The sequence below is a fragment of the Oxyura jamaicensis genome, chromosome 4, assembly GCF_011077185.1.
Source record: "Oxyura jamaicensis isolate SHBP4307 breed ruddy duck chromosome 4, BPBGC_Ojam_1.0, whole genome shotgun sequence".
Taxonomy (NCBI): domain Eukaryota; kingdom Metazoa; phylum Chordata; class Aves; order Anseriformes; family Anatidae; genus Oxyura; species Oxyura jamaicensis.
In genome coordinates, this window is record NC_048896.1 from 47376282 (window position 1) to 47400919 (window position 24638).

The 24638-nt window shown below is 42.8% G+C and overlaps 1 protein-coding gene across 1 annotated transcript in view; it reads left to right on the plus strand.

Moving 5' to 3' along the window:
* Positions 1 to 24206, plus strand: part of EMCN (endomucin) — a 75823-nt gene extending 51617 nt beyond the window's left edge. The window contains exons 10-17 of the mRNA XM_035324054.1: positions 4677 to 4709; positions 7089 to 7160; positions 8651 to 8746; positions 10411 to 10435; positions 11300 to 11361; positions 19051 to 19164; positions 21351 to 21424; positions 22620 to 24206. Coding sequence (XP_035179945.1) covers positions 4677 to 4709; positions 7089 to 7160; positions 8651 to 8746; positions 10411 to 10435; positions 11300 to 11361; positions 19051 to 19164; positions 21351 to 21424; positions 22620 to 22625 — 482 coding nt within the window. The 3' untranslated portion in view covers positions 22626 to 24206. The remainder of the gene's footprint in view (positions 1 to 4676; positions 4710 to 7088; positions 7161 to 8650; positions 8747 to 10410; positions 10436 to 11299; positions 11362 to 19050; positions 19165 to 21350; positions 21425 to 22619) is intronic.
* The last annotated feature ends 432 nt before the right edge of the window (positions 24207 to 24638 follow it).

The window sequence follows — 24638 nt, forward strand, 5'->3', positions numbered from 1 at the left end:
TGTAATTGCCTGGCTGAGGAAGAAAGGGCCCATCTGTCCTGGGGGATTCAGCCTTGGTCCTTGGCATAGCCACTACTTTGAGTTCCCATAAAACTGCCATTTCAAAATCATTTCCTTCCTCAGCAGGGTTTCATCCTTGCACCTTCCCTGCCTCCTCACAGGACCAGCTCCTTGCTGCTTTCTTGCAGCTTGAATATGCAAGAAATCCCATTACTCACCCTGCCGAGTTAGGTAGCTCATCCTTAATGGGCGCTCCTTTACGACACCATTACTCCCTGTTCCATGTGCAATTGCTCAGGGCCAAGGGAAGCCACAGGCTGCACCCTGGTTACTCTTAAGCCATTGTAAGCCTGAAGCCAGTTGTTTCAGGCTGTACTGAGATGAGAAGATACACAGACCTTTGCTGCCATTGGACTCCTTCTTTGCAACACTGAAATTTCATCTTCCATGGGGCCTTCCATAGGGTCTGGATACCTTTTGTTCGCCAGAGCAGAGGCTGGTACACGTGGTGTGGCTCATGCTGCAGCCCACAGGGGATCATAGAGCTAAAAAGCTGAAGGCACCCAAGCCACAGCTTCTGTGTGGGAAGAGAAATTAATGTGAAATTCGTCCAGAACAGAACGTTTCTATTTGGTGTGCTAAACCAAAATAATTCAGATGGCTAATCTCAATCCAAAACAATATGTTTAGTTTTGAGACCATTTCCCATTAAAAAAAAATAAAAATTAAAAAAAAAAAAAAAACCATTTTTGTGGAAAACTCCTTTCTTGCTGCAGGAAAAGAGGAAGAAAAAAATAAACATTTTGAAGAGAAATTTCCAGTCAGCCATATCCAAAGATCAGGGTGTGGGAGGAGTGCCACAGAGAGCTGGAGAGCAACTGAAAGGAGTGTGGGGGGGAGCCTGGGAAGGAGCTTGGAGAAACATCAGAGAGCAGCAGCGCTGTGTTAAGGAGGCTTGAAGCCAGCAGCTGCAGAGGAGGGGCTGCGTGGTGCTCACCCAGGCTAGCGGAGGGAATAGGGGCTGTTTTTAGCAAAGAGAGCAACCGGCATGCGTGCCACTGACACGTACACGTCTTCAACTTTGGCTGTCATGTATAATATGCCTCCTACTCCTGCTCCACCTCTGCAAAGGATTGCTGGCTAATATTTAATTTTTCTCCTTCTTTTTAATTGATGAAGAACTGGAGATTTAATGGATCAGTCTAAATACCTCTGAGAAAGTGCAGGTATTGTAGCTTTTTATTCTCTGACCTAAACAACAAGAATCTATAAGGCAGCATGAGCTGAAGTCCATCCAGCAGGCTGATGAGATCAAATGACCTACTATAATAAGCTGACAGGTAAATCAACCTGCTGCATCTGTTGATGCCTTTATTGCACTCCTCAAATTATAAGTCCTACTCACTTGATTCACAGGAGGAATCTTCCCAAGAAAAATTGCTAGGAGCAAGACAGGGAGGGTATGACTCTCTCCGTGCACAAACTGTATAGGAACACTGGATAGTGATATTAAGTAAAAATTGCCCTTCAGCTTCTTCACAGAGAGAGAGACAGAAATTGAAGCATTGGGGAGATGGAAAATACAGGGAAGCCTCGGTTAACACAATTGTAGAACTACAGCACAGTCAGGGCAAGGAGGGTTTTTTAAGGTTCTTAATTTCACTGTGATTTATCTTGTGGTATACCCTCTGAGTAATCAGCCAGATTTATTCGCTTGTTTTGCCAGCGAGCGCAGTTCCATGTGGCTGCCCTCCAAAACCAGAAGCAGCAAGCTGCAGGGTGTCCCGGCTGTTCAGGTAGCGGAGGTTTGGGAGAGGTGAGCTCTCAGTGCCTCTCTCCATCTGCCAGGCTCCTCACCAGCGCTGTCTTGACTCGGGCAGGTATTGTCAGCTCACCTGGTCGTACGCCAGGCTCTTTATCCTTGCCTTCCATATGTACAGCCAGTGCTGTAACCTCGATCCTCGTGATGGATATGGAAATCTTCCTGGATTATCTACGCAGAGCATCTGCCCCCCAGCTCACAGCCCCAGGGGATGTGGCAGGGGCCAAGCAGAGAGCCAGAGCAACATGATGAAGCCTTAGCAAGCAAAAGGCTGCCTGCCTTTCTGCCCTCCTCTTTCCTTAGAGAAGCAGTGCACGGCCCCACCACCAGAAAGGGTGCTGGATGATTCTTCGGGAAATGAAGCTGAAAGCACCTGCTGAACGGCTGCAATGAGCACAGCTGTGTTTAGGTGGCAGGGCTGAGCAATCTGAGCAGAGGGGAGCTGGCACCTGGCTTGCTTACTGGAGACCAGGGGTAGAGAGAAGGGCATGTGGTTTTCTTTCACTGGCTATTTGGTTTTTCACACTTTAGCAGAACCCCAGTGAGATATATTTGGAAAAGAGGTCTGTGGTTTCACTGCATGCAGACGTGTAGAGATTTTAAAAAGAACCAAGAGCTGGGCGGCTTCTCCAGCCCTTGAGGGAAGGAGCTGCTGCCTTGTTTCCTACCTGGGACCCTCTCTGCTCTGCATGGAAGGGGCCGAGGTCAGGTCAGGACAGCACAAGGGCTCTAGGTGGCCTGAGACTGTCCTGAGGTCGCTTGACCCTTCCTCCTTCCAGAGCCTAAGATCAGCTGCATGTGATGTTGGTGAACCTTACGTCTTTGGGCTGAAATTGGGTATCAGCCTTGGGCTTGACCTGCTTTTTTCTGTGTGTGTGTTTTTTTTTTGTTTGTTTGTTTTTTTTCCTCTAATTTGAGCCAAGATGGTTCACTTTGTTTACAAGAGCAAAGTTAAGAGAAAATCTTACATTAACATCGTGGGTATTTTTTTTAGAAGAGCTCAACTCCTCTCAGACTTGGGAGGGCAAGGCTTGACCTTTCATAGAGACATGACTTACCTGTAATTATTGACAAGGCCTTCTGCCATAACTGTGCACACACATGGCTTTACATTTTCTTGTTCAACCACCGTTGTGTGCTCACGTGGCATTTGTTCCACGGGATCCCACTCACACTAAAAATGGCAGGATTCAGGTAAAAAGAAATCCTGTCACATTTGGATGTTCCCTTAGTGCCAGGTGGGTGTCCTGCTGCTTTCTGTACTTCTCACCTTTCTTTGACAGGAGAGTTGTTAACTTCCTGAAAGCTTTTCCTTGGCTCTTGTCATTAATGTTGCCCAAACATGCCATAAACATCAGGTAATGAGTCATCACAGAGATTCTCTCTGAGCAAGGTGACAGTGCTTTGCAGCTGGATTGATGAGACGGTAAATAGCTTAGGAAAAACATCTCTGAATTTTGGGAAGCCAGTATGAAATAACTGGGTACCCTCAGAGTACTTAGCATTGCTAATATTTAATATGTTCAAGAAGAGCTCTTGCTGCTGACTTTTAAGTACTTGGCTTTTCAGCTTGAACATGCTTTTCACACCCGTTTGTGATTAAAATGTCGTTAAAGCTCTGTCACGTAGATCACTAGCAAAAGTGGTTGTTTGCACGCCAGCGGCTCAAGTGATCCGTGTTTTTAATTGGTTTTAGAGAGGAGGGGAAACAACAGCAGCTGTTCCTGTTCCCAAAAACAGCTCTCACGGCGGTAGGACAGTGTGTTTAACTGTGCTGCAGCTCCTCTTGCAGGAGCTGTCCCTACAAAACACAGAAAACACCGTGGTGGGTTGCGGCCTCCTGAGGAGCTCTCAGGACAGGGCCGGATGAGCCCCACTCCTCACAGACACCACGAGAGAAGCCAGCCCTGTATGGACCCAGGGAAAGGTTTTTTTGGTGCCATCCATCCTGGTGGAAGCCAGCCAGATGCTGAAGTACACCTGAAAATAAGGAGGAAGTGCTGAGGATATAGCACCTCAAGGGTTTTCCTCCATGGTAGCTCCAGTAACCCAGTGAGAGCCTGCTCCAGCAGGCCGTAGTGCCATCACTGGTCCCCGGTGAGAGGCAGCCTGTCTCGAACAAGGTGTTTTGCTGCCACTACATGCAGGTGCATGATTTCAAAGACAGTGATAAGTTAGGTGCCCAGCTTCCTCTGACTTCAGACTGATCACGGAAGGGATTGAATGTAACTTCACTGCGGGAGTGATGCTTGTCTGTGGCAAGCCTCCAAGCGTGAAACATTCACAGCCTCCTCCGTGTCCAAGCATGCCACGGTCTAGATGCACATGAGCAGCGACACATTAACAAAAGCAGGAATTCTGCACCAAATCTTCTGGAGTGAAGGGAGGAAGCTGCCAGCAGTGGGACAGCGAGCCTTGTGCACAAGGCACTGTGAAGTCCTTTTCTTCCTCATTACCAAGGCCTCTCCCTGCTGCTCAGCAGCCTGATAGCCAAGAGCACTGGGGTAATTAACAAAAATTCATTTTTGAGAGGTTTTGTGACACTTGAAGATGTGTCTCAATTAGGCACTTGAGTTTCTTTTATTACAATACTTAGTTGTCAGCTAAATGCCAGCTATTTGCCCCAGGGCACTTGCTTGTTTTTGGCAGGAAGATTTTTATTTTTATTTTTTTTTCTGTGGTACCAAGTAATTCAGGGTTTTCTGCCCTGCCCCATCCTGGGAACAGTTTCTTGTGCAGTTACTGAGGTAATTTCTGGAGTCTCAAGACCCCCCCCTTGCTTTCCTCTCCAGTAAGCAAGGACCTCTAGCCCTAAACCAGTTACTAACATCCCTGCTCTTCTGTTTTATTGCAGACCTCCACGTGAGCACCCCAACAGAGCCAGCAAGTAAGAGCAATGGCCAAGCTTGCTCTTTGCATGCTGGCTGAAGGGCTGGGGTGGGGTGGTGAGGGGCAGCCTGGGGAGAGGAAATATTTGGGGAACGAAGGGGCTGGTGGGGGTAGAATGAACCTGATGTGTGGTATGGAGAAGCAGGTAAGCGATGCTCAAGTCATGGCAATAAGTAACGTTGCTGTGAATGCAGCTAAATGCCCATGGGACCAGGAGATGCTGCAAAGCAAACAAGGTGGGAGCATACTGCTTGATGCAATGGGCAACTGATACAAAAATAGTGTTCTCCAAGGAGCTAGTCCTTGTCAGTGGTTCTCCTGCCTCATCCTGTGGTTGGAAGCAGCAGGTCCTGGGCTAAGTCAAGGTCTTCCTGTGCTAGTGAACCAGTATTGTCTTATTTCCCTTCCTCTGGGCTTGTCAGGAAGCAGTGGCTTCTGTGCAGCTCGCTGCAGCCCTTGTGTCTGCCACCAGCAGCCTGTTCCTCATGTCACCGCGAGGTCTATTGCTCCAATTAATTGTTATCTGGTTCCCAGATCATTCCCTAGCTGGAAAACGTCTTCCAGATCCAATTTTCAGATCCAGAGAAAGCAGACAGGATGGGCTGGCTTGTGAGAAAACTTGAGTGGATAACTGAGTTAATGTTTCTAATTCCTTAACCCATTTCACTCATTCAGCTGTGCTTCTTTTCAGCTCTTGTGTTTCTCATTGACAGTTTCACGTAGTTAAAACACTAACCTGTGGATTTGTCTTTCCTGCATTATTCTCATCGTGGTCATTTAATAGACAGCTAGGAAGATAACCAGTGCATTTGAATCCTCAATTTTTCTCCTGGGGAGACACTGCACAAGTGTAGAGATTCACATTTTTCAGAGTAATTTGTTTCTGTTGACTTTTTTGGCCAGTATGCAGGATAAGTCATTGCTGTGATAATTGCCTGCCTTCTATTTGTATCCTGCATTTGATCAGGTAAGGTAGAGAAAAGGGCAGTAGTATTTCTCTGAAAAATACAAAGCAATCACATGGAATCATGAATCCATGAGATTCAGTCACCTTATGATGGCTCACAGTGCCCATCCACACATTGTCACCCCTCAGCAGACAGGCACCATGGAAGAGAAACTTCACAGAGACATGGTGATTTTTCAGGGACAAGGGTCACAAGCAATGATGGTTTTGATGCTTGGATGCATCCAATGCTGTTGTTGAATTGAGCAGGTCCCATCCAGTAAGTAGTAAAAGAACATTTCTCCCTGTGAGGCCAGTCATTGGCTAAACAAACAAACCAAATCAACCAACCAACCAAAAAAACACACAAGGAAAGGAAACAGAAGCTAAACAACCTGTCCAAAATTCACACAGCTTTGCAAAAGCAGAACAAATTGAGAACACAGCTCTCAAAATCTTTCCATTTGCACAACCACACAGTGTTTTAAGTAGGACCGTGTGGCTTCTCATTATCTGGAAAACCAGTAAACTGGTGTATCTAGGGGAGAAGCTGGCCCCTGGCTTTTCTCTGCTTTGCTTCTTTTGCATCAGGAGACAACATACTCTTACATAGCAGAGTTGAGCAGGATGTTGTGAGAATGGGAATATGGGCAAAAGGAGAATAATGGAGAAAAAATAATCAGCAAAATATTTTTCAGGACAGGATCTGAGTTTAAAATCAATACAGCAAGGACGAGGGAGCCCTACAGGCTTGGAACCAACAAGTATTGCTGGTCACTATTTCAACAGATGAGAGTTACAAGTGTTGCCCACATGAAAACTTCTGTAAAATACATGGACCTGTCATTCTGAGGTTTAGCAGATCGAAATTGTATTGTAGCCCTCAAAATGGCCCTGGGGAGTTGATTAACTCAGTGAATTTCATAGCTTCCACCCATCAAGCTGAGCCCCCTTCTGTCCTCTGGAAGAGGAACCGCACATCCCTGCGGGTGCAAGAGGTGTAAACGTGTACTGGAGCGGTGGGTTGGAGCCTCCCTGCCTGCTGCTGTGCTATTGCAGCTTGTACACGGAGCTATACCTCTGCTGGTACCCCTGCCCGGCAGGCCTTCTGCCTTTACCTCCTAAAAGTGAAAACGTATCTCATAACCTGTAAGCAAGAAAGCAGATGATCCCAGAAAAAAATGGCTGTATGGCAGCAAGTGCAAAGCATGCGTTTCTCTTAGGCCACAGCAGATAAGCTTTTCCACCCCTTGTGCCAAATGTCTCAGGTGTTAACTGAGGACACCTCTATCCACGAAGCACACCATGGCTACAGAACCGGGGACTCCAAAGTTACTTAGGGAAGATCATTCTGGGGAGGTTGAAAAGGGGAGTTGTTTGGGGAAGTGCTGGCACTTATATGTTGACCTGAAAACAATATGTCTTTTGCAGATCTAGTTTTTGTCATCACCAAAAGCAGTTCTGGAAACACCAAAATGCCAGAGGATACTATCCATTACTCCAGTGAGTATTGCTACTTCGTTGTCCATCCTCTGAGTTTTCAGTAGATCAGTATGGTTTTAGATGAGCGATTGGAGTAGCAGAGAAGTAAAACTGGCAATGTTATTTCTGTCCATTACCAGGCTATGCACCCTTTTACAAACCCAATTTAACTGCATGTTATTAACCTTATCCCAAAGAGAAAGAGAACTTGGCAAGTTGACACTTCTCTCACTGGAGAGTGGCGCAATTATTCCCAGGGACTGCAGTCAAAGTGATAAAATGGAAAAAAAAGTGAACAGAGTCATCCCCTGTGAGAGGAGACAAAAGGAAACACATGAACATGTCATTCACATGCCAGTATGAATGCTTATTATACAAATATATTGTTATGACTATACTATATGAAGGTATTGCCCATTTTGTCACGGGAGAGTGGGTGGAGAAAGAAGGACTGGGAGTCCTCTGCAAAGTCTTCAAGCAGTTGGTATTTACATGGTGCATGTCACTTAATTTTTTATTTTACAATTATGTACCTCTGGGGCAAGAATGTTACTGCAGATCCGCTATTTCCTACCAAAAACACTGGCTCAGCAAAATACGTTTGATGTTTTTCTACTCTGAACTTGTCTGCAGGTTCTCCCTCTGGTTCTGCAGACACTCTTCTGTATGAATATTAAATATTAATTGCATCAAGAGCCAGTGTAGATGCCACTACCAAACAGGGGGCCATCAGGAGGGATGATGCTAAGGCTTTGCAGCTTCCCCAGCATGGGGCGGAGGCCACCAGGCTAAATACAAATGTGGCCAATTGCTGCCAGGAAAAAAAAAAAAAAAGTCAAATGGGGAGAAACTGGGCTTTGATATTTCCCCAGGAAAGCTTCTCTTCATGACATAATTCTTTCCTTTTTGCTTCTTGGCTGGGAAACACCTGTCAGGAAATGGCAGATGGTGGGAAATAATAAAAGGGAAGAAATGTCCTCATTTAAAAAGGAGATCTTGCATTTTCTCTCCCTGGCTGTAAGTGCTGTGGGGAATGTTACTGAATTATGTAACTCCTTGGTATCTTCTGGGCGCACGATGCTAAAAGAGAAATAATACCTCCTTTAGTCGCTGAATTTCAGATCACTCTCGCTTTCCAAAAAAAAAGAAAAAAAAAAAGGAACACCAAAAACCTTTGCATGCATCAAAAAATTGTTCCTGCAGCAGGGCAGTTTCACAAAAACCTTTGAGGGTGATCAACACCAGGGGTGAACCATGTTGGATATAGATCAGGATGACTGATGCCACCAGGGCAGATGGTGAACCCTCGCTCTCCTACCTGTAGATCACCCAAATCCTCCCATGGGTGAAACCAGCACTGGGGGGTGGAGTGGGTGCTGGGGGTGGGCTGAGGAAATCAGTGGCGTTTGGTGAAGGGGATGTGGCAGGAGGTGCTGGTGGTACCTCTCACCCAGGTGCACAAACGCCAGGGCAGAGGCGAGCAGCAAAATGATGTTCTCCTTCTTTTGCAGGCGTTATCTTGCCAATTGTCATCACGTTGATAGTCATCACCCTTTCTGTCTTCTCACTGGTGGCTTTGTACAGAATGTGCCACAAGAAAATTCCAGGTATTTGGTTTGCTTTCTCTCAGCAGTAGGAGGAGGAAAAAAAAAATCTGTATGCTTCGTATTACTCTAAGATCTCTGGGGGCTTTTTAGATTACTGTAACCATAGATGCTGCAGTAGTCTGACAGGAAATCTTGTATTTCAAAGTATTTTGCCTAAAGTGGGAAAGTAGCACTTTATTTTCAAAATCACTAGGAATAACAGAGGGAGCAAAAATGTCTGTGATTTTCTGGAGAATATATAATGCTGTAAAGCTTTTTGTTCGGCCGTTTGCAGCTGCGAAGAGCTAACAAACAGCTGTGCTAACACAATCAGTCAATCAGGTAGAAAAAGAGGGTGAAAAGAAGTTTGGAGATACTGTTCAGCAAAATCACCTTATGTTCGTTTTATCTCTGTTGCAAATACAGGCAAAGAAACATCAATGCTTTCTTTTAGGAAATACCTGATGTACAAGTATAATTTTTTAGTTACAGTATATGCATGGGTACAAAATCGCTGAGCAAATGGTACTTTCAGAAATAGTAATTTTTGACAGATCAGCTAAAACCAGCACAGGCTTTGCTGCTGTCCATGAAACATTTAAGGTAATGGGGACATAATCCCATTAAATTCCATTTGCCAAGTTTTTCAAATTGTTGCCAGAGTGGGCCACAAGAGAGTGCAATTTTCTATTAAGTGGGGGAAAAAAAGAAAAAAAAATAATAAAAAAAAAGGCAAGCATGTCTGAATCCAGACTGTGAGCTGGCACGAGTTAGGAGATCTGTGCAGAACCTCAACAGTGAAATCACTGGGGTATGGAAATACAAAATCACAACGGGGTGTGGAAGCTGCAGAGCAAGGTAAGCAGCGTGCTGCTGCCAATTTAGCCAATGGCATGGAAAGCAGAGCCAAGCAGAAAGCAGAAGGTGTGATGCCCACTGAGGAAATTACCGAATATTCTGAGGGAAGGGGTAAAGACATGAGGTGAAAGAGGTTTCCTTGCCAGCCTCCCCCACGCACAGCCGCTAGCACTTGCAGTGCTAGCAAATTTGCCTGAAAAGGAGAGGAGGCAGCTATAGCTCTCTGTGGTCCTTTCCACAGGACTCACTCAGCCTGGCTGGTGTGCAGCCCCCTGTGCCTGGTGCCCGGGGATTAGAGCTAGCTCCACACCTCCCATATAACCCCTGGTCCCATCCATCTGCCTGCATTCGGGTGTAAGAAGAAAAATTGTTTGGTGGATGATTCATTTTGGGGAGAAATGTGTTCCTTGCTGGCTGGGATGATAGACTGCATTCCCAGGGGTGAAAGCCACCAGGGTAGGCAGCACCCCTCACCCTCTGCCTTTTAGCTGGGTTGTTACATGCTCGAGAACTGCCTGCTCACCTCCTCCGTGCCTGCAGATTTGGGAGCTGCAGGGAAAAACGTGATTTCTGCAGCTCCTCCGCCTCCACCCAGGGGTTTTCCTCTCTCCACACAGTCACCACACTAATGACACGGGGCATGGTGATTTTTCAGGAGGGTGCCAATTACCATCCAGGCTGGCTGATTGTGTTAATGTACTTAAAGAAGGCAACACTGCAAAATCACAGCTAAGCCTTCTGCCAGCAACAGCAATAGCTGTGTCTAAATGTTTTGCTTAACTGAGTCCCATCAGCCACAATGACCCTGACTCTGTTTCTTCTTCCAGAGAGACAAGAGAACGGCACTGAACAGTAGGTTGAATCCTGTCTCTGCCTTGCTGTGAGATCTGCTGTGGGGCGCTTGTGAATGCAGCAAATTCTGCATGTGATTCTCTTTGGTCTTCCTCTGCTTAAACATAATAAGCAGTTGCTGTCCAAAGAGAAATATGCTGTTGAAAGGGATGTGCTTGCAGTTGCTGTACACCCGTATGCATGATAAGTGGCTGTTCCAGCATGGACAGAAATTGCAAGGGATTCTTTTGAAAAGGATAAATTTACCTTGTGTTCCGCCATCTTTTTTCGCCTTTTCTCTCACTTTATTCTGGATTATTTTTCTCTTTCTTTCTCTCTTGTTCCCCATCATTTCATATTCCTCTATCCCATCCTCTCTCCACCTGTCCATTTGCACAGGCTCAGTTAAAATGGAATTGGCATAAGCAGTTTTAGGGGATTGAAACTGAGAAAGGTCCATTAGGAGATATATACCAGAGGCCATTGGGTCTGGATGTGGCCTCTATGTTTTGTATGACTAAAAGCATTTGCGCTGGCGATTTACTTGCTGACCCTGACTCCCTGGACCTCTGAGGTGGTCCTTCTTGCAATGTGACGTGGCTAAAAGCCTTGCATGGGCAGAGGAAAAAGATGACTCTCTTTTCCCACAGCTTTACTTCTGTGGAGCACTAGATTGAACCCAGAGTCATACAATCTATCACCAATTTTAAGAGAGAGGTCTTTTCAGAGAGATTGGTGTGCAGTGTTTGCCATCAATAAGATTCACGGATGATCCCAGGCAAAGCCCATTTCAAGCCTCCAGATTGTGATCTTAGAGCTGTGTTTAGCTGACTGGCTTCCCAGAGCTGCATGCTCACTGTGCCTAAATGTCTCTGACTCCAACAGGGCCCAGTCGGATAAAGAAGGTGTCAAACTTCTGTCTGTGAAGACAACCTCTCCAGAGACTGGTGAGTGTTCCTTCTGTGTGTCCATGTGTGTGTGCCTCAGGGCCTGGAGAGGAGCAGTTTTGGGGTGTCATTTGCAATAGCAAAACCATCTTCAGTTCCTCTCAAGCCAAAGTCACTCAAAACAATTCCTCCACAGCGCAAAAACAAAACAAAACAGGCTGGGAGCCTGCTAAGCTGCAGTGCAGCTGCACTGTGCGTGGTGTCAGTATTTGGGAGTGAGAAATACCGCCGTTACAGGGAAAATCATTTTATTAACTCTTTTATGGTAAGTGACCTACAGCTATGCACATTGAGGAGTAACTGAGATCGTGACATCAGCTGCATCTGGCTAGACAAGGGTGTTTGGGGACCATTAATATTCCTGCAGCCAAAAGGTTTGGGAGCGAGTGCTGCCATCCTGCACGCAGCCACCCTGTGCATTCAAAATCCTACTCTTATCCTCTCTCCTGTGCTTGACCAATCCAGTTTCTTACAAAATGTATATGTAATAAAATAAAGGGAATAGAGGTTATAGTTAACATACACAAAATAAATCAAAATCTCATCTCTAGTATCTAAGAAAAGGAGATAGATATAGGTTCTGAAAGAAACAGAGAAGCACAAAATAGGACTGAGGTAGAACAAAATTCTGACTAATGTGATTCACAGCTATCTAAACAACAAATCTGAAACTTCTCATGGTAATTCTTCTCATGGTAAAACCCATGGCAGCTCGCTTCCTCAGCTGTGTAGTCTACCCTTGCTCCCACCTCACCTGTAGAAATCCTCTGGGAAAAAACAGCCTCTTACTTTATCTATCTTTTTAAGGTTTCTGCTTCCCCCGGTGACATTTCAGAGGTTGCTCCATAGATGCTCTCCTCTTCCTCTATATCCTCAAGAAGTTCTCTGGAACATAGATGTAAATGACTCTCTGGTGGACGCACTTCGTAGTTTTATGATTTGGGAAACTAAATATTTTGTCAGTATATCTCTTTGGGAATGAATATTTAGCTCTGTTTTAAGGGGTATGAAGTTGTGGGCACGTTTACACTAAAATCATAATACGTCTTCTGAAAGCTGAATGTAGTCTGAGACTAGAATTCAGAGACATTTTTGGACTGATTCTGCCCTCATACAGCTTTCAACATCAAGGTAACTTCACTGGCAGCAAGGAAGTTATTGTGTTTTGCAGCAGTGTAAATGAGAGAGCACCCAGGCACACTGTTTTTCACAAGATGAAGTCTGGTGCCTGTTAATCAGCTGCTAGTTCACCAAGTATCTGAATTTCTTCCATCCAGAGGATGCTTCATATTCTTCTTTACAGAAGTGTGATGTATGCATGCTATAATTGGAAGGTATGAGTCAGAGCCTCTTACAAGACAAGATTCTTGCCCTCTTCTCATTAATACAATTCATATTTAAAACAGCTACCATTTTCTCTTGAATTCTTACATCTTTATAGATTTCAAAATTAAACATGCTTTCACTGAAATTGAAGTCCTGCTTTTCCACAGCTTTTGAGAGACACTCGGCTTCTTAAATTAAAAACACTCTGAAAGAAAGGCCTGTTTCCTTCCAGAAATATCCCTCACTCATACAGATATTTTTAAGTTATGTTACGGTTGCCTGCCCATTTGACTAAGATTAACTTGCTTCGTTAGAAGCTCAGGGAGAAAAGTAATCATTTCTTAATGGTACAGGTGCACCACAACATGGGAGATGTCCGACTCATCTGGTCTCTCTTGCAAGTAGTTAAACAACCACTTCTCTCTCTGTATATGTTCCTCTTTTTCCTTTTTAGATGTGTAAAAACCAGCTCAACTGAAGGGTGAATTCATAGCCTAACTATTTTGGAAGTGTTATAGCTGCCTCTGGTTGTATGTACAAACAAAATTATAAAAGGTTTTGACTAAAATGAGTAATTTCTTAAGAAAAGCCTTACCTTCACAGCTAGACCTTCATCATCCTCTTGCCATCAATAGGCCGCTCCGTTTCCTGAAGATGAGCACATACACAACAAAGGTCTGCGCTGTCATGTACTCAAATGAAACTTTATTAACCGAAGCTGTATTTTTTAATTTTTACTTTTATTATTTCAACAGAAGGTTTTGTTGTTGTATGAATGTTCCAAAAATGTTTAGATAAGACTTATGTACAAAACATACAAGGACGTAATCAGCAACTATGCTCAGACAGGTAACCTAGAAATACCTTGTGTCAGTGATGTGTGTAGCTTGATCAAAGCTTGTAGCAAGTTTAGTCTTGCCTCACCTAAAAACTGATTTAGCTGCTCATAGTCAGTTGAAAGAGATGTATGTGTCCGAAGGGCCATTTATCCCATCTGTCTTGGACATGTACCTTGAACTGGAATGAGGTGACCTACGGAGGTCCATTGCCTACTAAAGGATCCTATTTCACCACTTCTAAAATTAGGTTCTGACTATAAATTAAAAGAAAAAGAAAGGCTCCTTTTTCAGAAGTATAGCTGAATTAAATTTAATCAAGGATAGTATTTCAAATACCCACAATTAATGTGAAAGAATACAGGAAAAGAACAGTGTCCAATTAAGGCTGGGCCAAAGTAATGTATTTTAATGGAGCAATGTCATCAGGCACATCACTAAGTAAAAGTGAGCTTTATTATTCTCTTTGCTTAAAACTCTAGTTAGAAAGATGGACTTCCTGATGGCTATGAGTTCTAAGGCACTACTGGTTAAGAAGTGATGCAAAGAAAAAAAAAAAAAAAAAAAAAAAACTAAACACTTTGATTTTTATTTTTTTCATGCACTTTTGCCAGTGAACTTCAGCACCCGATGCAAGCACCTGTACATTCATCATATACAAAAACTCAGCTTGGATAAAAAATGCTTATGATACTGAATCTTCTCAAAAGTTTTACATTAATGTGCAGTTATAGGACTTACTACAACCATTCCGTGTTGACTATATAGGCAAATTTAGGGTGGATTTTTCTAGGGAAAATAAATGCTCTTCTACAATATAGAACTCCAAAAAAAAATCTACCTGAAAAAAAAATAGTTCTGATTAGGGATTAATTATAGCCCAAAGACCTGTGTGTTTAGCTTGCAAGTGGTTGATATACTCGAATGTAAGATGAAGGATTTTATTTTACATAATGACTAAGAGATCAGTGTCCTTGTCCATGATGTTAATGATAAAGTATTGCCTATCACAGAAACATACCTAGCTTGTGCTGTCATGGTTTTTGCTTATTTCACTGTAAAACAGAGTAGGTATTGATCACCTTTTAGGAATTACACAAAATGCTGAGGAACAGAAATGAGGCTGAGGAGTAGACACTGGGGTAAAGCTACTCTATATGCATGAATTATGCACAATAGAAATATTGATACCTGAGTAATGATTTGACAACTTTTTTTTTCTGGTCCTTACCTGGAGTACCCATTCTGAAATGTATCAAGGGCAGTATAACAGTTCACTATTCAACATAAAATCTCACAGCAATGTGGCAGGTGACATCATATTTTGGAGCTGTTAGGTGTAATCCTGGTGCCTATGTCTTAGGTGACTCATTAAGGCATGTTTTGTAATCAATGTGAATTTGCTTGTTGTAAGATGTGGCCTACTTGGCTTGTAGGGATATTATCTGTTCTATGTTGAATTTGCTGGAAGGATATTAAAAGTTTGCCAAAGCTGACGTGGCTTAGATTTTGGTGAGACACCTGGAATGGAAGGTGGTCCTTTAGGATCACCAATTGAGAGGGGTCCTGGTTATGTCATGGTTTTGGCAGGGATAGAGTTAATTTTCTTCAAAAAAAAAAAAAAAAGTTAGGGTAAAGGAGGAGGAAGGGGGGAGGATGTTAAGAGTGATGGTGTTTGTCTTCCCAAGAAGCCGTTTCACTTGATGAGCCCTGCTTTCCTGGAAGTGGCTGAACACCTGTCTGCTGATGGGAAGTAGGGAATGAGTTCCTTGTTTTGCTTTGCTTGCAGGCATGGCTTTTGCTTTACCTAGTGAAGAGTCTTTAACTCAACCCATGAGTTCCTGCACTTCTGCCTTTCTATTTCTCTCCCCCATCCCACATGGGGGAAGTGAGTGAGCAGCTGGGTGGTGCTCAGCTGCCTGCTGGGTTAAAGCACAGCACCTCAGGAAGCATCAGGGCTTCTCAAGACACTGTAGACACAAATGAAAGTTCAAGTGTCACTAATAAACAAAGCTGAGAAAATATTCCAGAAAAACAAGGGTATTTGAGGCCTGTCACATGTGAAAAACCCTTACCTTACTGTAATCACGTTGGAGAGAATGACCAATCTCCAGAGGCATGCTCTGATGGAAGCACAGTATAAAATATTAGGACCTGAGGATATAGAACAACCAGCATTCCCACGTGCTCTGTACCTCTTCCAAATGGTGCTGCTGGTTAACATTAATACCATTTCAGATCTGTTTCTGTTGCTTCAGCTGAGTGTACTCCTTGCCCATAACTTTTCATAATCTTTCTTGAGTGTGTTCCTTGCACAAGATGAGCTACCCACCTTGAAGATGGTGGAACCCATGACATAGATTAACTGGACCCCATCACTTCAGTCACTTTTGAGATGGCTCTGCATGTGCCTGCAGCTGTTCACAGTGTTCCTCTGCACTCCCTGAATTTCCAAAGACCCCTCAGACAAGGCTTTGAGGATTCCTAACCTTCCATGTCAGCAGATGATAGCTGTGCTTGAGCGCCAAAATCATCACAATACAAGGAAAAAAAAAAAAAAAAAAAAAAAAAAGAACTTGTTCTCATTCAGCACAAGAGCTTGCCTTTGCCACGGGAATACGCATGAAGTTCAGCACCTGATGAGACACCCCGCTGTGTTGCTGAGGTTTGGGCCTGGAAAATCCCATGGTCTGATGATGAGGTTGAATGATGATATCTTCATCAATGTTCTCCACTGAGCCCGCTTGAGTTCAAGAAGCTTTTGGACAGTGCTCTCAGACACATGGTCTGATTTTTTGGGTGGTCCTTTGAGGACCCAGCAGTTGGACTCGATGATCCTTGTGGGTCCTTCCCAGCTGAGATATTCTATGACTCTATGAACTTCTGAATGCTGAGACTGTTTAATCCTGCTATCTCACACATCAGCCATATTTTTTTGCTGTGGTAGAACAGGAAAAATCTCGGCAGAGAATTATTCCTCCTTGGTTTCTGTTATGCTGAGTACATCAGAGCACGGACTGTGGCTTTTAAGAAGGTAAGAAACTTTTATTTTTGCCTTATTAGTGACTCAGCCCAGGGAAACTTACTCCTGCCAGAGGGAGTAGGGCATGTGTAGGGCATGGCTCCACAGGGGACCATGGGGTTTGTCTGCATGCATTGGTAGTTTCATCTCTCTCTCTTTTTGTCAAGGATCCAGGTGGATGCACCTAGGAGCAGGTGAAGAAGCCAGGTCTCTAGGTCACAGAAACTTCCCTTGCCTCCTCCTCTCACTTGCCAGATAAACTAAGCAGGTGAGCAGAGAGCAACCTGCTGGTATGCTGTGTGCTTGGAAGTGGTAAGAGCTGATGTTTCTTCTCATTTGAGGATATAATATTGATTATTTCTTTGTCATATTATCAGCAGTACTCTGTGTCCTATTTTTTCCCTGCAGGTAGAAAACCTAGAAGCTACTTCATAGAAAAAGGTCCCCTCACAACAAAAAAATAGAGCAAGTATCTGCTTCCCTTTCCTTCTCTTTCTCATTTTCTCACACTTGACCTTTTAAACCTTAAATTGTGCAATGACCTGAAGTTGTGATTTCTTTCTTTATAGAAATGGAAGAATAAACTTCCCCAGCTCCTTACTACTCATGGCTTGATTCAATGTGTGTTTACTTGCACCACAAAGCTCCGACTGCACACAATTCCAGCTGAGACTTTTGGGCAAAACTGTAGTCAGAAACATTAAATACCACATCCTTCCTTCTCTGGTTACACTTCTAACCCAGTTTGCGAGCTATGGATATTTGCAAGAGTTTTCCAGGCAGCCTCTTACAGTCAGAGGATGCCGAGGGTCCGACAATATTTGTTTCCATGGAGCATTTGCCAGCTTTGCATGTTGCTTTCCAAGATGTTCCCCTGCTGGGGAACAATCTCTCACCCCTTCCAATTGCACAGACCCCTCTGTCCTGCTGAATGTGGCCAGGACAGCTTGCAGGTAACAATGGGGGGCCCTGCCTGCCCTCCTGCACCACAACTGCACCCCGCCTCCTCTTAGTTCTGCACAGTCAAGACAAACATCTCGATTACTGGGTCTATTGAGGTAGTTTTATACTTTTATGAAAAACAGGACTCTTCAATTGAATTTTCTTCAAAATGAAAAGTGTGCTTTAATTCTTTGCTCCAAACCAGACTGTCACTTAGAAGAGATTTCTCAGCAGCAGAAATTACAATGAAATTGCAGTGTAACTCATTTTTTTCATACAATGTAATCTGAGATGCAGTGCAGCCTATTCTTTATGTCAAAGCCTATTTTTTATATCCTTTCTTCCAGCTTTCAAAAGTCAGAGGGGCCTTTGCCCAGGTCAAAGACCTTCTGTACTCATGAAGATATGACCTGTTAACTCTCATTTATATCACCCTGCTCCGCGGTGTATGTGTATTCTGAATAGTGCATTCCATTTCTGAATCTAATGGGAATAATTTTTAAAGTGTGGGATTAATAAAACAGCCTGCCACAAAGGTGAGACGGAGAAATGTTTTGTTCAGGGTTTCAAAGCTGTATGCAATCTGTAATTTCAGCTGATTGTATGCCCAATAGTTTATCACGTACACTGGCATCAGGAAACAACATAGTGAGAAATCAGTACGGTTGTGAGAGTAAATAAAAAAAATATATAATTAAAAAAAAAGAAAAAGAAACAAAACTAAAACAATTATGCATAAGTGAAATTTTAATTTATCAGAAAGTCTTGCATTTTCATTGGAGTGCTGTTACTTTCCTGTTTAAAAATTTTGCTTTTCAGAGGCCTAAGTATCTCTGTACTCAGTCTTCTTCCCATGCACTCAAAACAAGTATGTTGAAAGATCAGGAGCTACAAAATTTTTCCTATTCCATCTTCCCCATGCTCAGCCTCTTTAGGGGTGATTCCTTGGAGGAGGATGTATGCAGAGTGCATCTGATTGTGCCCACTGATGAGACTGTCGGCTTGGCTTGGTGAATTTGGTGTCTGGTCTCCAGGAGAAATATCTAGTGGGTGCCACCATGGGAGGCTGTGTATATGCAAACACCATCTCTGACAACAGCTAGCATGAGAAGTCAAAGGAAGATAAGGAACAGAGCAGAGGCACATTGATACATTCTCTGCTGCATCCTTGCAGCAATCTGCAGCTTGGGAACTTCCTGAATCAGAGGCTCTATCTCTTGTCCTTAATAGTTCTTGATGGCTTTTACTTCCATGAATTTATCTTATCCCCTTTGGCATCTGCAGCATCCTGTGGCAATAAGTTGGACAGTTTAACTACAGATCTGTCTGTGTTATAGTAATGTTTAGAGACTTCACTGTACCTATGTCTTTGTGTTTACAATCCAATTTCAGACAAAACTCTACAGATGTAACATTGGAGGATGAGAGGGGGAATGAAAGGTTTAATAGAAGGGTTCATTTGTCACTTGTCAACAGAAACTTCCATGTTGGTATCAGTATAATTTCATTTTCCAAATACTCTGTTGGAGGCCCCTTTCTCAACCTGTGTATCATGTCTTTCAGTTTTTGTAGAAGCGCGTGATATATTTGAGGTTGGCTTCTCACTGCCCTCTGCCAACCTCTCTGAGCTCACAGCTCCTCCTCCGGCAGGAGAGGTCTCACAAGGCAGGACCGCAGGTAAAGGGGGTCACATTGGGCTTGCAGCTCCACAGCTGCCAGCACATGGTTTACTGTACCAACCTGGTGGGTCCGTTCATCTCATGGGTCCCTTCATCTCTCAGTTACTCAATGGCTTAGCAGAGTAGACAAACATGCAGTGTCTTTTGCAACCTGTTATCATAAATTATTGACATAATACATATCAAATTGAATCAAGTGTCTCTAGGCTACCTTTTATACAAGATACTGTATAATCATATTGTGAGAAGCTGGTGGTTCATGTCTCTCTTGATACCTTCCATCTACTGATGTGCAACACTACAGTTTGTGGGTGTCACCCTCCTCTCAATGCATAACCCCAAATCAACAATGCTGACTTTCCACTGATTTTGGTGTCCAGCAATTATGCTATTGTTGGAATATTTTCTGCAATTCTACCCTTTGTCTCTCAGCAACAACCTTCAAAGTGTGCAGGCAATCGATTAAGACCAGTTGAGCACCCTCGCTGTGCTGCGTATTTTCTCTATCAGCCGCACAATTTGGTGTGAGCTAATTCCTTTGGTCAATTTAAATATCATCCGTTCTAGCAAAACACTAAACACAAATGTTTGCTTTTAATTTCCCTTGTGGAAAACAAGGTCTAATCCATTGTTTTTAGTGGGTGATGGTTTGGGGTCAAGTTTGTTTTTCAGCAGTCTTGGAATTTATTTCTGTCACTTAAGGCTATTTTGAGATCAATAAAAACGTCTTCCCACACGCAACTAACCTGAATGTTGTTCTTAATTTGCTTTTTGTGCTGCAGCTGGATATTTAGCACAGCATCAAACTGCTGAGCCATTAGACTCCAAAATTGTCCTAGACACCTCCCCGCACAGTCTCAAGGTGTACTGCAGTCCTGTATTGAACACAGTTTGTTATCTTCGTTACTCTTATTCAGGGAGCATTTGTGTGACCATTTCCTCCCCTCTACATCATCATTCTGTCTTCATCACTGAGTTGTTTGTTGGCACTAATTGTTGTAGACAGCACAATGCAAATACATTCAGACACATTGACATCAGACAATCCCTGATAATATGTGGAGACACTGACCCCAGCAATAGCTGATGGCATTTCACCCTTTCCGTGGACTATGCATATAGCACCACCAAATCCAGACAGGATGTTGTAGCCATCCCTGCCTCACGCATTTTATGCTCTAGTCCAAAGCCTGTTGACATTGATGGGAAGTTATCCAAGGAGGTGAGCTGGCTCTGGAGCCTGTCCTTAGATGTGTTGCTTGTGGCTCGAAGTACGCATCTTCCGTGGAAGTCTACCTGCTTACAGCCCAGGCTGTAAGGAGCAACCAGCTACGAGTTGGACTGATAACAACTTACTGATATTTATTACAGCTATTGAATATTATCTTCCCCATGTTGATATATTTCCAATTAATTTCTCCTGCACGCTTTTAAAAAGAAAGTTTGCCAATTTCTCCTTTTTGCTCCCTATTAAATAATCTATATCTTTATATTGAACATGAAAGGTTCAAAGATGCAGAAAGAAAAACTAACAGACAAAAATATTTAAAAGACATGAAATGGAAAATATAATTTCTTTGTTACTACAAAACAGTACAATACTTGGAACCGGTTCACTTTGTTTTAGCTTTTCAAATAAGATATATTTTTTTTCTAATTAAAAAAAAAAAAAAACTTTTCACCTTCCAAAAATGTATCAACTTCTTGAAATTGTTTTGTTGTTGTTGTTGTTGTTTTCTACCAGAAACTTATACTTTCTTGTTCTCTGAAAATCTGTTAGGAATTATTGAAGTAGTTGTGTTGCTGAATGCCTTTTTATCTGAAATTTAACATCATCAAAACTTCTGAAATGCTAATTTAGCAGCACTTTGTAATGTGTTTTGAAATAATTTTATCCAAATTTGAACACTTGGAAAGTGAGCACCATTCCAGCACATTATCATTGAACAATTTTCAGTGTTTCTCATTGAACCCTATTGTGGTAGTAGCACAACAACGAGCGAATCATGGGGAGAATAAGCCATAAAACACAGAGTAGTGAGGATCTGTTGTGTGGACAGTTTTTGCTGGCTAAGTAAACCTGACAAGGAGACAGGTTAGTGCAGTGGCCAGTGATGTGCTGCTGCTGGACTCACTTATCCTCTCTTCGTGTTTGACTGAAGCACAATGTATTTTGTTTTTTAGGAGAACATTCATCTCAGGGGAAGAATAAAACTCGGCAGTGTGATGATTCCTCTTCACACCTCAGCAATAAATACGTAAGTTGATTACTTTTGTTTCATGTCATGTAATGCTAGTCCTTGTTAGTCTCGGTAACACTTGTTAGTCTCAGTATTGTGCCATGTAAAGGGGTTAAAAATACAAAACAAAGTGAGCAATAATGTCAGCTGAGGCAGCCTCAAGGAGCAATGGCTTAAACAAAGCTCAGCTTGAACCAGAGTCTCAGGCAAACTGAGGCTGCTGAAGCCCATGGCAGCTGAAGAAGCTGCCACCTTGCAAAGGCAGACTTTTACAGATTTAGCATTTGGCTTTAACTGTTCAGTATTCATTTCCTGGTTGTAATTCCCTTGGCAAATTTCCTTTGTTAGTTTGTGTTTGAAGAGATTTCTTAAGACGGTTGTCTATAAGAAGGAACTTGATACCCAGAAGCGTTCAGCTCCTTTTGTTTCCTGAAAAGGTTTTGTCTGTTCCACATCAGGCAAAAGCCAACACTCTTACTGAGATGGTTTAGTATGGCTTAAATTTATCGACTGCCAACATGCAAAACTGGCAGGTGCTGGACAAAGTTTTTGTATGTTCAAAGGCAGGCACCATCAGAGCACTTAGGAAATCCACTGTTTGAGGTAAGGGTGTTGCATTTTCCTGCACGCATGAAGCTTTCCCAGGCACCACAATGTCCATAGAGTTGCGTCTCCTGTAGAGGAGGTAGAGGAGAAAGATGGCTTGAAGAAACAGGTATCAGATCATACTGTCAGATGGACTGGACAGAGGCAGATATGCTGGGCCCAGACAGAACCCAGACTTGCACCACCATTGTGGGATGAAGTCCCCCTAGAACAGGTCCCATCACTGTCTACTGAGAGAGATACGGTTGAACAGAAACATGGAGAGACCCTTTTGCAAAACATCTTTGAAGTTTTTGGCCTGTTCTTATTTTCCCTGGGAGTGCCCAAAATGAGTTTTCCTGATGCCAACAACAAGGAAAAAATAAACTAATTTGTCCCTTGAATTAGAGCATCAGATTTTGTCAACCCAATTTTGTCAACATTACCAAAAACTCAGAGCTTGCTCTGTTTGTGTGAATGCAGGACAATGTCCTGGATGATGGATTTACTCCTTGTTGTCTGCTCCACATAAGATTTACTCTATGTCTGTCATCTATTTCAGTTTAGTATTATGTTTTTGAGCAGCCTTACCTGGAATAATAATCTTGTGGTATTGTTGTCATTTCAGATGTGAAGCAGCCTGTTTTATCACAACGTGCAGGAACGTCCCATGAAGGTTGCAATGCTGCAGGAAATGTGGAGTAGCTGAAGCTTTTTACCAGGCAGGACACTTGTGTTAATGACCAGCCCTTGACTTCTAAACCTCGAGTGTCTCCCGTCCCTTCTGGAATGACATGTGCTTTTTTGATGGCTTATTAACTGGTATATCATATGTATTTATTATTTTCTTATATAGTAAAAGCAGGAAAGGTTTCAAGAAGGTTGAAGAGCGTGTTTGCATAGTAATTATTAAAGATGTTTTCTGCACATACAGGAAGGAATATGTTAGCATACTTTGTTGAACTAATGGTAGATAGGGTTCTTTTAATTGTATGTAGCAAAATGCAAACAGGGCCTGGCCCTTGAAACAGTACTGGGCAAATTGCCACTATGAAAGTTAATTCCGTGATTTCCATGAGACTCCTCACTGTAGCACACACTCACTTGTCATAACTGTTTACAGGATGGGATGCCTGGGTGAAATCCTGAAGTGTGTGCTTTATTTCTGTGAAGGGGGGGAATATACCTTGCACTGAGGGGTTTTTGTTTTCATTTTTTTGTTTGTTTTATTTTTTATTTTTTTAAAGTTCTGTAAATTGCTGAATATGGTCCTTGTAATGTAGCAGGCAACATAGTTTATTTTCTTCTGTTCCTTGGCTAATCACTGCATTATGCATGCTATAAATGTCTCTCCTACAAGCTGTGGTGCACAGTGGGGATCAGCAGGGTAAGAAATTTTGCAGCTGAACCCTGTGTTCAGAGTATTGCATGGGATTCCTCTTGGCTATTGAATAACTCCAGAAGTTTAAAGAGTGTTTCAAGTGATAATTACAGACACTTGATTTGTACAGAGCTGGCACTTCAAAAATATCAAGTAGTGCTTCTACCTGCATGTATCCTACTTTGCTAGAACTATAAATGTTTGAAAATTATATTCTTTTGAGCATCTGCTCAGTCTCAATCCACTGACTCTGGCAGTGTGCTGAGAAGCTCCATCGTTTCATTGGGGAATGGAAAGGGGACAATTGGTGGTGTAAGTGCAGGACGCAGAGCTAGGACAGTAACCTGAGTTTTGATACCTACTGATACAGTGTTTTTGAGGAACTTCTCTCTCCAGTTTCCTTCACTGGGACAAGAAAACTTATTAGCAATATGTTAAGAAATCGAGCAGATTTGTTAGGTCATGTTTATACACAAAGATAAAGTGTTTGATTCCCTGTGTTTGACCATTGCTGTTATTTCATCTATGATGGATCTGATCCTCTGTCTTAGCAGCACCAAGATAAACTTTTGATGAAGTTTTGTAAAAGATGGGGAACCAGCCAGGGTGTTCCATGATGCAGCTGAACTTCTATGGTTTGTTCAGGTGTTCCTGAATCACTTGGGTTGCTCTGGAGCAGAGGAGTCTTGAATGCCTGCTTTGGAAAAGTCGGGCCACCTAAAACATGCTATTTAGCATTTTCACCTATTCAGATTCCTGATTGCTGAAGTTTCCTATGAAAAAAAGCAATCATTGTGGATTTTCATACTGGTCAAAAAAAAAAAAAAAAAAAAAGTACTTCATAGAATATTGCATCCTACTGAGAGTAGAAAAGAGCAGAGAAACATTGTGAAAAATATATGTATGTACAAAATTTGTTAAGAAAATACCATGATGTGTCAAGAAAAAAAATAAAAAAACAAAAAACTTCCTATTAAAAGTTACTCTCTTTATTAAAAGGCTCTTCTTTTTCTCTTTGCAGAAAGACAATTCATTATGCATACCTAGTACCAGTATCAGCCATTACACTGCACTGCTGTAGCAAAGGGTGAGCTGAACTCATTCTGGAGAGCCCAGAGAGCAGGTTAGATGTTTGGGGCACTGTGGTGGTGGGGGAAGCATCAGGCCTTGCTGGGGGTGGAGTGGAGTACAGAAATCTCCTTCTTACACAAGTTGACAGGGAGAGAGGATTCGCTGCAAATCCAGGTACTAGAAAAGTGAAAAACA